The following is a 16,996-nucleotide window of genomic DNA, read 5'->3' on the forward strand; positions in this document are numbered from 1 at the left end:
GCAAACAACTTAATTGTCAACAAGTTGTAGGCTAAATTTGTATATTTTTTTAAACATAGGAATAGGTTTACAGTTGTTAATTCAATAATTACAATGCACACAATAATTACAATAGTCACATTAACTACTTTTACGTTGCTCTTGCGTCAGTTTTTGAAGCATCAATGCCCCTGTCCCCGTTCCATTGCATTAAAAAATAAATAAAAAAATAAATAAAAAACAATGTAAGAAAATGATGTCTCAGTTTTCATTTTGGGATAAACTGTTCCTTTATTTGACCTTTCACCTTACACAAAAAAGCAGCAACTGTATAGGTTCTTTCAGTGCGCTTGTGCGTTTACACAATGCGTTTGACGTGCTGTAGTTGACACCTGAGAAAGCGCGCGTGCCACGACTCATATTCCTCTCTTGATATCTCGGAATGTGTCTAACGGCGAACGGAGAGGCAGGCTGGGGGAAAACGGAGAGGGGGAGGGAGAAGGATCCAAAGTAACAGCGTGAAATTGCATAAAACATGCCATTGAGCGCTCCGCGCACTTCCACAATATCTTCGCACGGAGTGGATGTTCACAGCCGTTTGTGAAGGGACGAGCTCACAGTGCGTTCCATGGACCAGTATCGAAGTGCCTTCTTAAAATGTTGGATGTATACATGGGTGTTATTTTAGTGTAAGGACAGAGTCTTCTAGAAACCTGCTGCTGAAAGCTGAAAAAAGAAGAACTTCCAACAGACTCTGCTCAGACTTCAGAGATTTTTTTCTTCTTCTAAAATGCACTTATTTGGAATTTCTGTTTTCTGTCTCGCATTGATTTATGAAAACCTTGCTTTGGAGTCAAGTCACGACTACTATGATTATGATTATGACCAAGATCAAGGGGATGCCATGGTAAGCACCGGCAAGCTCATTTCCACGTCGTATTAAAAGTAGAGAAATTGGTTTAAGGCATTATTTATTGGTAATGATCTGTTGCCCTTTATTTAGCATAAAGGAAACTCATAATACATGTTTCTAAAATTATTTTAAAACTTCGTATTACTGCTTGGAGCATTGAGGCAACATATCAGCAGTCAACATCACTGGCACTGGTGGTGACTAGATTGTTGTAGAACTCAGCCAAGATTTATATCCTGATTCATTTTATTAAGATACCTTTGCAGAAACATGTGAATGAAATGTGTATAATTCAAAAAGGTATTTCAAACTCTAAAGCTTGGGCAGATCTTTAAAAGCTTTTAATGGTTTAGGGTATGATGTCACATGGTGCTTACCTTTGACCTTACTCATCATTATATATGACTGCCCTCTTTTTTGTATTGGTGTTCAAATTTAACAGGGTTGTTGAAAACAGTGTACCTCTAGAATATTCACCATTTTCATCTATTTAACATCTGAGCATCATTTTGGAACAAAAGATAGGAAATGATTCACATTTGAAGTAAAAGGGACAATTTATATATTTTTTGTAATTGTGCATTCACACATCACTGGTTTAAAATGGAAATTATTTGAGAGCACAATTATATTGCCATAAAAAGTAGAAGCAGGTGTCATTGGGTCAACAACTTCAGAAGTAGTTTCTCTCTGTTTCTTCTGTCACCCCACTGAGAAAGAAAGAAAGAAAGAAGAGAGAAAGAGCTATGATTTTAAACATTCTAATTTGATCATGTACATCATGATCAATATACTCAATTGGTGCAATTCATTTTAGTATCTCTTCTTACCTCAGGAGCTCCAAAGTGACCTGTCTGCACACAAGAGAGGATATGTCTGTTAGTTCTTAGTCTCTGTACTGCTTTTGGCTTGCACAGCCATTATACATGATTACTTTGACACAACATTCTATCTTTTCATATACAGCAGCAGTGGACTCTTTGGAATTTTACTATGTGCAGTGTATAAATGATACCATATGCTACACGCAGCAATGTGGACATTTTGACAAGATCTTGAAATGATTCCCATTGGTAATGTGCGACATGGGCTGTACACTAATCATGATTGCCTAAAATTAGACTTGCTTTGTTTTCACTGCTCTCTATTTTAAACTCCTTTGGGTCACAGTGAAATTCAATGGTTATTAAGATTCATTTAGCTGGAATTCACTAAGAGTAGGGAAAGTTAATTGTAAGTGCGACAGCAACATAAAAAAGCTGCTGAATTTCTAATGGTTTATTTTCAGTCCACTTGGGGGATATTTGTCTTGTGCTTATGCCATGGAATTGAATAATTGTTCCGTAATTGCACATGTGGCTGTATGCAATATGAATGTATGGGATGGGTGACTTAATAACTCATTGGGCATCAGTCAGCGCTCGACTAATATACTGACCTTAGTTCTCTCCCTTGGACTTTTCCATCATGGCCATCTCTCATCTGTTTGGCAAAGCTGTCCTGTAATTCATGAGTAATTGTGATTCTAAATGTAAATCATGAGGGTTGTGCATGTAGAGAGAGTTATTGTCAAGTAAGACTATCTTTCTGAAGGGGTCACCTGGGAAATGTGGGTGTTTAGGGAGTACACATAAGGTGCTGGGACTACTAATTTGTAGTCTTAATGGCTCTGCTGCAGTCTTGACCTCATTCATTGGGACTGATGTTTGGTTTCATCATGTGGCTTTACAGAAACTCCATCATTTTTAACAGGGATGTTGACTGCTTTAGGAATGCCTATTTTATATTATTAGCTGCTATGTTGCAAGTCTCTTGAGACACTCTGGTTTAAGTAAGTATTATATTTCAGTCGGTATGAGTGTCTTTACTGTTAGTGATGAATGCCTGAGAATAAACCACCCATGATAAAGCACCTCCAGCTAGAAGGAAAATAACTTTTCCAAACAATGCTTATTTATTTCTGCCCTTTGGTGATAACTAAGGGATTCCCCAGGGACGTCTTCTCCTGTGTGAGTGTGTGGTCATGTGTACTTCCCAGGTAGGAAAGTTAGCACAGGTGGAACAGATTACCCACATCTGCCTCTCTTATCTTTTCTACTCTAATAGCCAATCCACCTGCCAGATCTGCTCATCCTTTAACTTCAGATATAGCACATCCACCTTTCAACACTTTCACAACTTTAGAGGAGCTTTCACCTGGGGGGCAGGGAAAGTCAGACGTCTTGATGACATAAGCAAGAAGACGTCTCATCTTTGGGGAGGTCAGCAGTTCAACCATTCTTTGAATTAGGCAACTACTGCAAATGGGGTGTTTCAATAGATGTTACTTCTTAAAACCTATTTTTATTGTACAATGCTGTACATTAGTAAAGGACTGACATGGTTGAAAGGCTTCAAAGTGTTTTTAGGAAGTACAGCATAGTTCTTGAATGAAATAATGAGTGGGTGATTTGATGTGAGGTTTAGTTCAATTCTCAGTTCTTTTAGATGAGGCTGCAGTGGCGTCGCTTACTGTACACGTGTATAAAAGGCTTAATATAGTTTAAGGCTTCATGTCAGTTTAGATTTAATATTTTTTTAAATCAATTTTTTTATATCTTTTATATAAATTTTATGTTTTATTTTTATTATTAGTTAGACTTTCCATAAATTAAACATCACTACAAACTGTTTCCGAAAATCTAGCAAGTGAGTTTTGCTTGTTTAATATAGACACTTGTTGCCTAATTGGTTCATATAGGCTTGAAAGATTTCTTAATGGAATACATTTTTCAGTGCACACTTTAAGTGACAGCATAGATTTTAGCCTTTTGGCAACTTTTTTTTATATATCTTTTCTAGGAATGAAATGTATATTTACATTTACATTTAGTCATTTAGCAGACACTTTTATCCAAAGCGACTTACAAATGAGGACAATGGAAGCAATCAAAATCAACAAAAGAGCAATGGTATGCAAGTACTATAACAAGTCTCAGCACACGTAGCAAGTTTTTTTTTATTTATTATGTAATAAATAGAAAGAAAACAGATAGAATAGAAAAAGAATAGTGCAAGCTAGTGTTAGAGGCCTAAAAGTAAGTATAAAAACTGTCAGTACCATTAAAGGGTTAGTTCGCCCAAAAATGAAAATTATGTCATTAATTACTCACCCTCATGTCGTTCCAAACCCGTAAGACCTTCGTTCATCTTCGGAACACAAATTAAGATATTTTTGATCAAATCTGAGAGCTCTCTGACCCTCCGTAGACAGCAATGCAACTGCAATGTTCCCAGGTCCAGAAACGTAGGAAGGACATTGGTAAAATAGTCCATGTGACATCAGTGGTTCAACCGTAATTTTATCAAGCTACGAGAATACTTTTTGTGCGCAAAGAAAAACAATAATAACATAATGTATTCAACAATTCTTCTCCCCGAGGTTACCGTTTTCCGCCATTTTGGAGAGTACCCCAGAACGTAATCAACGTAATCAGCATTGTTTACGTTCAGCATGTGTGCGCTGTCTACTGAACGTAAACAACGCTGATTACGTTCAGTGAAAGCGTACGTATGATTTTATCAAAAATTTCTTAATTTGTGTTCCAAAGATGAACGAAGGTCTTACGGGTTTGGAACGACATGAGGGTGAGTAATTAATGACAGAATTTTCATTTTTTGGTGAACTAACCCTTTAAAAATGTACTAATATTTACCATTTAGGTATTAATATGTATACTTTTAGGACTAATTTAATGTATTAGGTGTAAATAATGTACAAAGATTTACTTTTGGAAAGGGTACTGCCCCAGTGACAGCTTCTGTGCCTCTTTTTTTCTGAGAGTATAACTTTTGTCCTAATAATGGTATTTGTTAAGGATAGCCAAATTAAATTCCCCTCCTCATACAGTGACACTCTCATGGACAGATAAAGGAGCACACAGATACTTTTTAGTTTGTACATCAGTTCTGTAGTAATCGTACATTCAGTTTGAGCAGCTGTAACTTTGAGGTTACCGTTTGTCTCTTTCTTTCTGTGCTGTCTGTAAACTGGCTGTAGGTCTCAGTCCCCTTCAGCAGAGGAATTCAGCTCTGACTGGGCCCAGCAGTGTGCCTGAAGCATCTGGTTGACTTTTTTGTGTGTGTTTGACACTTTTTATTCAGATCTCAGACTGCTTTTGTAATTTCGTCTGCAAGGAGAAGCATTGGAATCTGTGTTATATCAGAAAATTCCAGATCACTAAAAATGAGTAAACCTTTTTTACTTGCCACCTTCTAGGAAACAACTTATCACTCACATTATAGCCAGTGTGTGGCCACTCTGGGAGTATAAATTGTTAAAGTATGGAGACTAAGCCCTTGGTGGTAGACAATAAAACAGTCTGAAAACAGACTCTTCAGTGGGCAATCATGCAGAAACCTTCCTTAAGACCAAATGGCAGATTTATTTGTAATAAAAATTTAGATGGGACATCATTGACACCTTTAAATACCATAGAAGCAAGAAATATCACCCACGAGTGGATATGCAATCATTTGCACAAATCTTAATAAGAAGTCAAGACTTGCAGTGTAGCAAAGACTTACAGATTAACAAAGATTTAGAGAATTACAAAGGAAATGGAAATCTTTCTAAACCCCTGGGATCACCGCTCTAAAGGATAAAACAGGTTTTGTGTACTGACCCGTTGATTTAGTCAGAGTGAAACAGAGTAAGGAGCAGGTAGTGCACATGTAGGCTGAGGCCAGGAAAAAAGTCTGTTCGGAAACAAATATATCTTCCAATGTAGAAGCACAAATATTATCACTTCTGAAAATGGAGACGAGAGTAGTGCATTAGTTTACAGATAAATTGTATAGTTTTATTATGATATTTTAGCTGTATGCCCAAGCTGCCCTTTTCCATTCAGTGTAAATAGGTTAGAAGCAGAAACAGTGTACGGAAAAGAGCAACTTGGAATATCAGCTTATTAATTGATGTTGCTTTCCACAGAGGAAACAAAGTCATACAGGTTTGGAACAACGTGAGAGTGAGTAAATGGTGACAGAATATTCGTTTTTTGACAAACTAATCCTTTTTAAGCTTTCTTAAGACTTTGCAAGAGATGTGCAATCCACATGCCAAGACATATGAATACTCGCAGAGTGGATTCTGCTTAAACCTTACTAATGTCGTTCTTGACAGTTTCTGTTCAGACAGGATATTTGCTTCATATAATTCTTTAAGTATGCCAAAACAAGAACGCCATCCCCCCTTCCCCCACTGTGTGGCTTTTTTTTTTGTGCCTACTTGGAGTTTCATTGGGATTTTGTGTACAGCTCTATTATGTTTTGGAGAGCTTAAGAATTGGGTTACAGAACATTATACCTAATATTCCTGTGGTCTTATTGAGTAGTGGGCAACCCTCCAGGCTAATAACTTTATTGCACCACAGAAACCTTAACCAAGTACGCGTCAGAAGTGCACAGTAATTGCATCCTGACACATGCCCGCCTCTACACGTGAAACGGATCAGACCAAGAAAGCAACTCTTTCTAAAAAAGGAAGAGAGGTTCTTATGGGACTCAGACCAATCTCTAGATTATTTCTTAAAATCAACATGAAATCAAAATGAACACTGTTTACTTTCCTAAAGCACATTCCTGGTCTTATTGTTCTTGATTCATCAGTGCGTGCTGTTCCAAATTTTCCAAAAACAAATTGTTTGCCTTTATAATCTTTTATCAAAATGTAATGACTTGGTCTGCCACAGAACGACTTTCCATTTTGGCTGAGATTCAAAGCCAAATGAATGTGAAAACTGATATAATTTCAATCAAAAACAACTTAATTCTAGTGTTTGTGTAGTTAGCAATAGCGCAAAACAAAGTGTAAATAGTGCAATGCAATTGCACTGGCGCTTATTAGCTGTTTATATTTTAGAAAATATTGTTTTTGAATGTACTGATTCGGATACGGACAGAGTCCTGTTTTATTACCCGCTCTGTGTTGTATCCAGTGCTGCTAGGTCATCTTAATGGATGTAGCAGATACTAAGCTTAAGACTGGAAAAATAATTTCCATGCGGATGGTCTGGTCTCAAGAGCGCATGCATGTGCATTAGTGTGTGTACTGAATCCAGCGGTTAGTTTAAAATCATATGAGAGACCGTAATATAGCATTCATGAGCTTATAGTAGAGTTCTCTACCTTGGGGAACATCTCAATTGCTTCAGGAAAACAGGACAGATTAGGATTGTTTGTCTGAAATGTGGGAAGCTTGCGATGTCAAAGAGAGTCTCAGTTACTCTTCAGACTTGTGGCCAGACTTATTCTCCAAGGAACTGGTTCTCCCCTAGGTCAAAGACTCAAAGCTTGTAGTCAGTTCTAGGGTTTCTAAGAGGTCATTAGAGGGTTAATGATATCTCAGATCCTCGTCCTCTCCACCTGAGTGTTGGCATGCGTAGCCCCAGACATGCCCTCAGCAGACTTCAAGGACATCCTTCAAGTTCAGCGAGCAGAGCGCCATTCTCAAGCCTGCTCTCTGGAGTCCAATACTGAGGATGAAAGGTATGTCTGGAACAGATGCAACATGTGTTCTTGTGCATATGTGCCACTGCTGTAGTGTCCACGATGGGGGCCATGTTCCACCTGAGTTCACTGAGCATGTGTGATGCTCTGTGATGATGTCTGTAATGCTCCCCAGTGACAACATTTTAAAAAAAAAAAGTAGAAATCAGTACAATAATGGCTTTAACTTTGCCTTATATTTATTTAGCACTGATTGTAAGTGTGCAGAAGCAATCTGGTTATCCACTGTTATGATTATAATCTTTAGAACTGGCTGGTCCTCTCTTCACAATCTCATAACTGCCCATTATAGATAATAAACCACAAGTGATTGCCTGAGAGGCCTTTGGAGCATCAAAAAGGCTTGTTTTATTTTATTACAGACTGGTTAGGTATTAAATAAATTTATCTGTGTAAGAAATCAGAAATCATGAAATGAAATGGTCTGTTTTGTTGCTGAAAAACATTTGAAATAACTGTTTTTTTGCAAGTACATTAAAAAAAAAAGCCTGATTACGTAATTGGCAGCGAGCAATGTCTTTACCTAAAGAGTATATGAAAATGTGAACTCCTAAAAAAATGAAATTGTGAAGGCTGACATTTTGATTAGGTTTTAGCGTAGGAGTATGGGGTGACTGTAATGGAAATGAAACTGTATAAACCTGGCCTAAATATGAAGCATTTTGACTCAGACTAAAGGAATATATTCAGTGAGGGTACCTTCCAGAAACCTCATCCAAAATAGCTCCGGATGCTGGTATCAGCTAAGAGGATAAACGCTAACCTCATTGCCAAAAAAGGATCTAGTTGTTTTTGTCATTGTGTCAGTTTTGTGGTTTGCTTCAGGAAACACTAAGCCGTCAAGAGACTGCGTGTTGCCTTGGGGTTGTCTAAAATTATCCTTCTGTCTAATTATGCACATTTTATAATTGGCACCAAACTGTTGACTCAAGTTTGAACTTTAAAATAATAGCAGTCATGATGGGTTCATCGTCATTACTGGGATCCCTTCCGTGCATGGCATCAAATCTTGTTTTAGCTACAGTAGACATGGCATCCTGTTCCAAGTGTTAAACCCAGCTGCTTTCTATTGTGATTCATTCAATGAGACATACTTTCTAGCATTAGAGGTGAATGATTTTTTATTATTATTGGTTAACATCACAATATGCCTCATGTCTGACCACTGATGTTGCATGCATCTATCATCAGGTCATCATTTCATCACTTCCCATGAATCACTGTCCTTCTGAACCAAATGCAATCCCTTATTGAGGCCATTCTCACTTTAAAGAATTTTATTTCTGTAATAAAATGGCTATAAGCTGTAAGATGCAATCTGCATTTAATATTTATATTAAATTTAAATGTGAATTTAACATTGAGACTGGCAGGCAAATGTGGATAAAATATGCAGTAATTTAGTAAATAATAATTTATTATTTATTATTTATAATATATTATTATTAGTAGTAGTAGTATTGTTGTTGTTATTGTTGTTGAAACTGGCGTTTATTTTGTAATACAATCCATAATTTGAATTAGACCACAATAGTGTAACAATGAATGCATTTCTGGGTGAAGTGCCCTCAGACTTCATGGTTCCCATTTGTATCATTCTCCCATCAGTCTCTTTTTTTAGTTGCCACTGAAACATAAAAATAGTTAATCCCCTGAAGTTTGGGACTGACTCACGTGTGAATGTGTCTGTATGCTGAACACCACACATCATTTTCTCAGTCTCCATTGTTTCTGTTAGGAAACAGACCAATGTGTTATCTCAGGAATCACTGTAAACAAAGGTATGGAAGAGGCCACATACAATAGTCTTGTTCATACTCTTTTTGTGGTATTTGAGTTTCCTGAATAAACAGAAGGCAGTCAATGCAGGGAGAAGCAGTCATTTCCTATAAGGATTATATTTTTCCTCTTTCCATGATTAGAGCTATATTTTCCTTGGTGTGCGGTGCAACTGAATGTTTGCAGGTAACAATGTGGGTTTAAAATCTTGTTCAGCTATGTTTTATGATAACATTTGAAACTATGCAGCCTTAAAGTCATATTTCACATAAATGGTTACATTTTTATTGTTGAGGGTGGGATTTTGGCGAAGTAAAGTGTCCTGTATCATGAAAAATGGCCTTCAAGTTTATACTTTCAAACTGTCCAACTGTAACGCTCTTGTTTGTTCTGAGGATCTCCTTTGAAAATGAGATAAGTCGGGAGGACTAGAAAATCATTGCTTGCACTTACCCAGCCAACATATTTTATTGTATGTAAATAATGGGTTTTACAACAAAATGTAAGAGTAAGAGAAGCTATTTCCTACCATTTGAGATAATAAATTCTCTGCTGTAAACTTGGGGATCTGCCTAATGAGATTTCGACAACAAGAAGGGATAAAGTGATACAGACTGGGCCAATACAAAGACTGGCCTTATTAAAGAGGAATGCAAAATTCTGTTGTGGTTTAATTCAAATTGTGTTTTCTCACTTTTTTAACACCTCCACAAGTGGGGGAGGGTGCACGTTTTTATCAACAGTCATGATCAGCCATGTGGGTAAACTGAGCATGTTTCCTGGAATGTCCCAGACAGCAGTATCATTTTCCATCAGGGACTTTGGGCTGTTTTCAGACGCTGTTGGTGTTTTCACACTTCTTACAAACTCTCATTCTGCTGTGGATTAAGGGGAGTTCAAGACTTGGGGTGGGGGGTTGATTGCGTGGGCTGAGGTGTCTGACATAGCTCCGTCTTCACAGGCAACCCTGGATCACATCCATCGGCTTACTGAGTAAGCAATACTGTCAATTGTCTGGGTCGCGAGAGACCATTGAGGTCTGACCATTCCATCAATTAAGGCATGACTTGTGTGTCTTAGTTTCAGACTTCTTTTCCACACATTCATGATATGGAAAACCTGATGATTGATTATGCAGCTGTTTATTTTAAGACCCCATCTGATGAGTAAACAGTGTTTTGTAGTACCAGCTTGATTAAACACAAAATAAACTGCTACTGGTACGGTTAAATCAATAGCTTTTTATTAGAAAGAAAGCATCTGCTTAGGATATGCACAAACAGGTGCAAACGGCATTACCTAAGTGGAGTTGTTCTAACTGCCTAGTGATAATAAAACAATGGAAAAGTTAATCGCATGTGTTTATGATCGTTGATTAGATTTTCAAATATTCAAATGATTCAGTGAGTAAAGTCCCAAACCATCTTTTATAAGTCAATGAGAGATTGAACGTGCAATAAAAACAGTTAGATATTTCTCTTAGTCACTCTGGGATATATCCAATATGGCATGCTTAATTGTTGTAGTGGAAAGACAATGTTCTGTTCCAGCACATTGATCCAGCCCTCTTCATTATGTCTAGCTCTGGTTTAAGTCTCTTCTGTAAGTGTAACACTAGTGTTGCTGGTAGTTATGCAAAAATGAAAACACTGTCATCATTTACTCTTACCCTCATTTACATTTACGCTCATTCCAAAACTGACATAACATAAACAAAGATCTTTAAGTGTTACTCTGGTGTAGCTCTCTCAAGGAAGAGTAATTTTCTGATTTGTGACACCTGTGGCATCATCCCCAAGGAAAAAGTTAACAGAACTGTGACAGTAAATATGAATTGTGTAACGGAACAATTCCCTATAGTATAAGCTGACAAGCTTTTATTCTGTTTCTCTGTCTTATCAGGAGCATTCAGAGCCAGACTTGGTGGAGCAGTTGCGTTCAGCGGGTAGCGTGGACGAGCTTATGAGAATAGTATACCCCAGCTACTGGAGCATGCTGAAGTGTCGTTCCAAGATGGGATCGCGCTTACCTCACAGAGATCACAGCTCCACAGAAACAAGGTCGGAGGAGGCCTCCTTTGCGGCTGCTTTCATCAATCTTGAAATTTTTACAAGTGAGTGACTATTAATTTAGGACAAGCACAGACTGTCATTATTGTCTTACAGACAAAACTTTTTGACAATCCTGAGACAAAGTTTCTTTAGGATGCCAAGAATGTGTCAGACCGTGATCTGCAATAATTGCAGTGCATACAAATCCATGCATTTCACTGTTGGACTTTTTTAATGTGTCTGTTCTTCCTGTCTTGCTGCGCTTCCTCCAGGTATTCAGACAGAGTGGAGAAACACCCTGTGCATGCCACGCCAAGTTTGTTTAGATGTGGGGAAAGAGTTTGGGGCAGCTACAAACACCTTCTATAAACCACCCTGCGTGACTGTCTACAGATGTGGGGGCTGCTGTAACAGTGAGGATCAAGTGTGCAAGAACATGAGCACTTCATACATCAGCAAGACGGTGAGTGATGCTTTCAGCTTGTGTCTGCATCCACAAATTTGTTTATGTGAAGGAGGGATGGAACCAAATGTGAGCTGTATTGACATTCATTTTTAAGCTTCATTTTACATCACTCATTTTACATAAATTTTACATCACTTTTTGGCCTTCCATTCACACGGAGGCAGCATTTTATCCTGTGAAAACTGAGCTTATTGAAGGCGCTCTCCCAAGTGGATACATTTGAAAATGTTGTTTTCACATTGTAGTGTTGACTGTGAAAATGGAGGCATTCAAACTGTTGCACGTTTGAAAAGGTATTGGAAAATTAAGCATGTTTAGCCATGTTACGCATATCGTACTGGTAGATATCTGCAATTATGTGCAATTCACTTTCATAGCTAAAGATATGTTACTTTATAAACTCTTCATATCACAGTCCTGCAAAGGTGATAAAAAAAATGTAATCTGCCAGAAGAATGGCATGAGAACTTTATTGAGTCTGTTAGATTTGTATCATCTCAAGTGAGATTTTTTTTTTCTGACGTTTCAGTGTAGATGAGAAACTTTTGGAAAATGCTTGAAATCAGTAATGTGGACAGCGAGTGTTTTGTAGCAAAGATGCCGTTTTCAAATGTGTCCGGAATAATGTTCAGCACTCTTTTGGTTTAAGCCTCACTCACATCTGGTTCTGTCTGAATACAGATGCAGATTATTTTCCATTGCATCAAATACAGATAAATATACAGGCAATTTTTTTCACTGCATACACTTAACTAACACCTTATATATAAATCCATTCCTCTATGTAATAACATAGTAAACTTGAATAATCTTCAATCAAAAGCATCTGCTTTTTGTTTTAAAGCCTACACCTAGAGTAGACAACTCAGATGATCAGTTAAGCTTTGATTTAAAGAGTTGTGAATGAAGCAGGGGTTTGGTTGGGAGGTCATGGCTGTGAATTATTTGCAAGAAGGCCTCCTTTAATTACCCACTTATTTTGGGTGGGCTGACCTTAGCAGGCAATGGGTTCTCCTCGTGTGATTTAAACCATGACGCCCTCCCACCATTTGAGCCGCCTGAGCAGGTCAAGGTCTCCATGTCCACGCTACTGCACCAGAGACGTAAAACTCCCATTCTGGGCACAAAGCCTGAACAGCAAATGCAATGTGAAGATATTTCAAAACATTTTAGTAAGATATGGATTATGGAATTACAAGCTCCAGGTTTCATTGACGAAATGACTGGGTCAAGAGTAAAGTACGCATTAGATGAACATGCTTGCGATTTGAATTACTGGTATTAGTGTTGATAAGCTATTTACATTAAGCACAATGCAATGTAATGACAACATAGCCTTTAAAAATGCCTACAAGAGTGAAATATCTGTGAAGCAACTGTGACAAGTAAACATGTTAGCTTGTCATCAGTCTCAGAGAGAGAGTGAAAACATATTAAATGGACTTTTGGTTTCGTCTGACCCTTGTTTCACCTGCACCTAGGTAATACTTAGGCCTAGTAGACTGTTAATACTGCAGTAAAGTGTTTTTATCATCAAGACTGGTGGGCTGACACATTTACAGGGTGAGCAAGTGAAGCTTTTGGGATCACTTGTCCTGGTAAAAGCAGTTAATAACTAAATTATAGAGTCCTGCGAACATCAAAGAGAAAGAGTGTGTATTTCCAAAGATTTTGACCCTATTGCATTTCACCAATTCAATCTTTGCTGAGAAGAGATGGGTTGTTAATTTGTTCCATTGTTCTTGATTAATATTATGTGTTAATGGCCCATTAAAGATAGTAAAAATAGTTTTCTTATATTTACACTGTGCCTTTGTATTGTTTTTGCAGTCTGGATTGAGCTCATCAATGCAGTATATTTTCACAGATTTTGAATGGTAAAGCTGTTGTCTTTAGATGTAGCTATGCAGTTAAAAAATGTCTACATGACTTTGTGTACTTAGCACATAGAAGAAGGGAGAGGTGAAGCGAGCCAACCAGTGGGGTCAGGGAGAGACTGTAACATCCTATAATTCTCTTTCTCATCAAACACAATTCATTTATGTGTGCCTTGAGAGTGGTTTATTAATCCAACAGGAGCTGACGTGGGAGGTTTAGCATTCCAGAGGTTTTGGAAACTTGTTTGTTTGTTTGTCCCGCTAAAATAATTTACTGCCTTGGTTCTAAAGAATGAAGTATCTAGGTCTATAGCAGCTAGTATGCATATCAAAGAGACTACACAGAGTGCATGATGAGTAGACAAGACAATAGAGACCAAAAATGAAATTTATGTCATCTAAGACTCAGCCTCGTGTCATTCCAGGCCTGTGTGACTTTCTTTCCATGTTCTTTTCCATGAAATTACAATTACGTCAACTGAAGCCTTCAAACTTAAAAAAGATACAATATCACCAGGAAAGTATCCTAAAAGTGGTGAGTTAACCACTGAACACTGAAGGGGAAAGTTTAGCAGGGAATTCTGATGCTGTTTGGCATCAGAACACATGGAATATAGCAGACAATTTATATGGACCTATTTTATTTTACTTTTATGGTGCATTTATGTCATCTTTTGAAGCTTGACCAGAGCATTCTTCAGAAATTCTACTTTTATGTTCCACATTAGAAATAATGTCATATGCATTTGCAGCAACCTAAGGGTGAGTAAATGATGACAGAATTTTAATTTCTGGGTAAAATGTCCTTTTAAGCAATTAATTGAATTGTAGTCAGAACCTATAATGATTTTAGCTGTTCTTTGAAAGCACATCTTCTTTCCTAATGTGCTCTCAATCTAACAGGCAGTTAAAATCATGCACATTACAAATCAACAATGTTCCTCATTGTCATTTATGAAAAAAAAACATTGAAATAAAACTATATGTATCTGGCCATTTTAGGAGCACATTCCCGTTACTACCATTTATAATTGCACATTCAACATAAATTCCTTGGTATGTTTCCTCATAGCAGGAGGAAGTTCTGATTTATTGGTCTAACGGTATTTGCCTGCCTTGCAAATGATCTTGCATGAGTTCCTTATTACCCATTTCCCCTTACCAGTTTGATCAGACTGTAGTTGCGGTTGTGTCTGTACACTGATTTCGCAGAAGGGCTCTGTGCAATCACAGTTGCACAACTCCTTTAGACATAAATCCATTCATTAATCTTGATTTAGGTATAAGTGACTGCCCACAATTCATTTTGACATCTAGCAAACTCCTTAAAGTAACCCTTCATGCAGTTTCACATCTTACCTCAGTTTGATTTAATTGAAAATATGACCATTCTTCCATTTTCATTCTGCAGTTGTTCGAAATCACAGTTCCTATGAAGTATGGGGCCAAGCCAGTCACCATAAGCTTCGCCAACCACACTTCCTGCAGCTGTTTGTCAAAACAGGATTTGTACCGACAGCAGCACTCCATAATTCGAAGAGCCTTACCAGAGTAAGTGTTCACACTCCTTCACATATCCCTAAGCGCTATTTTTAAAGTGTGATGAAGATTTTTGATGATTTGATGAAAGGTTTTGATGTGTTAAGTCTGTACTATCTCTGTTGCTTTGAATGTTTGAGAGGTTAGAATAGGATATCAGTGTAGACTATGTACCACACTGTCATATTGTATCACGCCATAACAGCTTGATGCAGTCTGTTCCAAATCCATTTGTACTGTTGTCGGAAGTAGCACAAGCGCGTGGAGTACACCACGTCGTGCCCCATAAGAAAAAGCAGCGCATAAGAATGACATTGTGAAGATCAATATAAAAACTATCATTTTTCTTTGAAGGTTTTTTCCACACTGCTTAACCCTCATGTGGTGTTCGGTTCCTTTTTGCTCTGAAAATTTTTTCTTTTTCCCGAAAATACTAGTTAATGTTATCGCATTGGACTGAAATTTTGTGACTTTGTTCACAAAGGATATAACTACTTCTAAAAAAAATTTTGATAATTTTCATACTTTTCTGGGGGAGATTTTTCACCTTGTTAAAGAAGTTGACAAAAAGATTGAACCCAATATTTGGTGATAATATAGCATAATGAGTGATTTATTAGCAATTTTTTGAGGCCGGGTCATTTTTGCCTGGGAACACCACAAGTGTGACTTTGTGCCATTTTGTACAAAATAAAAGCATTTAAAAGCAAACTCCCTGATTAAACATTAAAGTACACTAGTGTGATAAACAGTGCAAATTTTCATCAGTTTTTATTTAATATTGTGAAAATTATTCATAAATAATGCTTTTTTCACTCAAAAAATTAGGTGCCTACTCTCAGATAAATGAGGCCTACGATTAATCAGAAGCAAATATAAATACAAAACCAGTCCTAAATGAAAGAAAAGAAGTTGACAAAAAGATTGAATCCAATATTTGGTGATAATATAGCATAATGAGTGATTTATAAGCAATTTTTTGAGGGAGTGCCTTTTTTGCTCTGTAACCTCGTAAGTGTGAAAGGGTTCTGAACACAACACAAGGGTTAAGAGACTAGATGAAGTTAGCATGTTGCTAAAGATTCGGTGACATTTACCATTGTCAAATTTTCTCAGACAAAATCCAGTAATTTCAATAGGAATCCATGAGATAGGGAATTTCAAGTGAGGGTGAAAGATTTCCCCATGTAGATTTTGCAATGTGTCCAAGTTGGTTATGTAGTTGCCAACAGAAAGTATTGACCAACAAAAAGCTGCTTAGTTTGGAAGTGACTTCTGTGTGAGCTGTGCTTCACACATCGCTACACTATTGACAACAGACCTAATTTTCCATAAAAAATGCAGTAATGTGACCACACCTTAACCCTTGTGCGCCACTTAAAAAAAGTTACACATAGGTCCATAGTGGACAAAAATGTCAATGTCAAAAAAACTGTCATCAAAATTTGAAGCTTAGGAGCACAGAGTTAAGTTTGGTCTCATTTTAAAGAAGACCCATGGCAGATTATTGTTGAAGTAAAAAAACTTTAAAAAGTGAAACCAAAAAAAGTTATAGAGGTTTAAGTTTATGTAAATGATTTATGAACGATATTTTATATAAAATATATATTTTATGAAACATGTTGAACTCTATACCTGCTAGAAAATCAAAGCCATAAATCTAAACAAGTTGTATTCCAAATTTGAGGTTGATATCTCAAAAAATGAGCTTTCAGTAAGATTTTGTTTGGGCGCAGTACCAAATTTCCCCCATTAGATGCCAGCAAAACTCTGCTGGTGCACACAGTGGTTGGATTTGTGATTTGCAGAGTTTTTCTCTCTCAAATATTACAAGAACACACAC

At 37.2% G+C, this 16,996-nt stretch overlaps 1 protein-coding gene across 1 annotated transcript in view; it reads left to right on the top strand.

Annotated features, from left to right (window-relative positions):
- Positions 1 to 339: 339 nt before the first annotated feature.
- The window catches only part of LOC107752233 (vascular endothelial growth factor C-like), a 35,662-nt gene continuing 19,005 nt past the window's right edge, over positions 340 to 16,996 (top strand). The window contains exons 1-4 of the mRNA XM_016568150.1: positions 340 to 886; positions 11,123 to 11,333; positions 11,544 to 11,734; positions 15,026 to 15,165. Coding sequence (XP_016423636.1) covers positions 770 to 886; positions 11,123 to 11,333; positions 11,544 to 11,734; positions 15,026 to 15,165 — 659 coding nt within the window. The 5' untranslated portion in view covers positions 340 to 769. The remainder of the gene's footprint in view (positions 887 to 11,122; positions 11,334 to 11,543; positions 11,735 to 15,025; positions 15,166 to 16,996) is intronic.

The sequence above is a fragment of the Sinocyclocheilus rhinocerous genome, unplaced genomic scaffold, assembly GCF_001515625.1.
Source record: "Sinocyclocheilus rhinocerous isolate Xijiao unplaced genomic scaffold, SAMN03320098_v1.1 scaffold110, whole genome shotgun sequence".
In the NCBI taxonomy this organism is placed as follows: Eukaryota; Metazoa; Chordata; class Actinopteri; order Cypriniformes; family Cyprinidae; genus Sinocyclocheilus; species Sinocyclocheilus rhinocerous.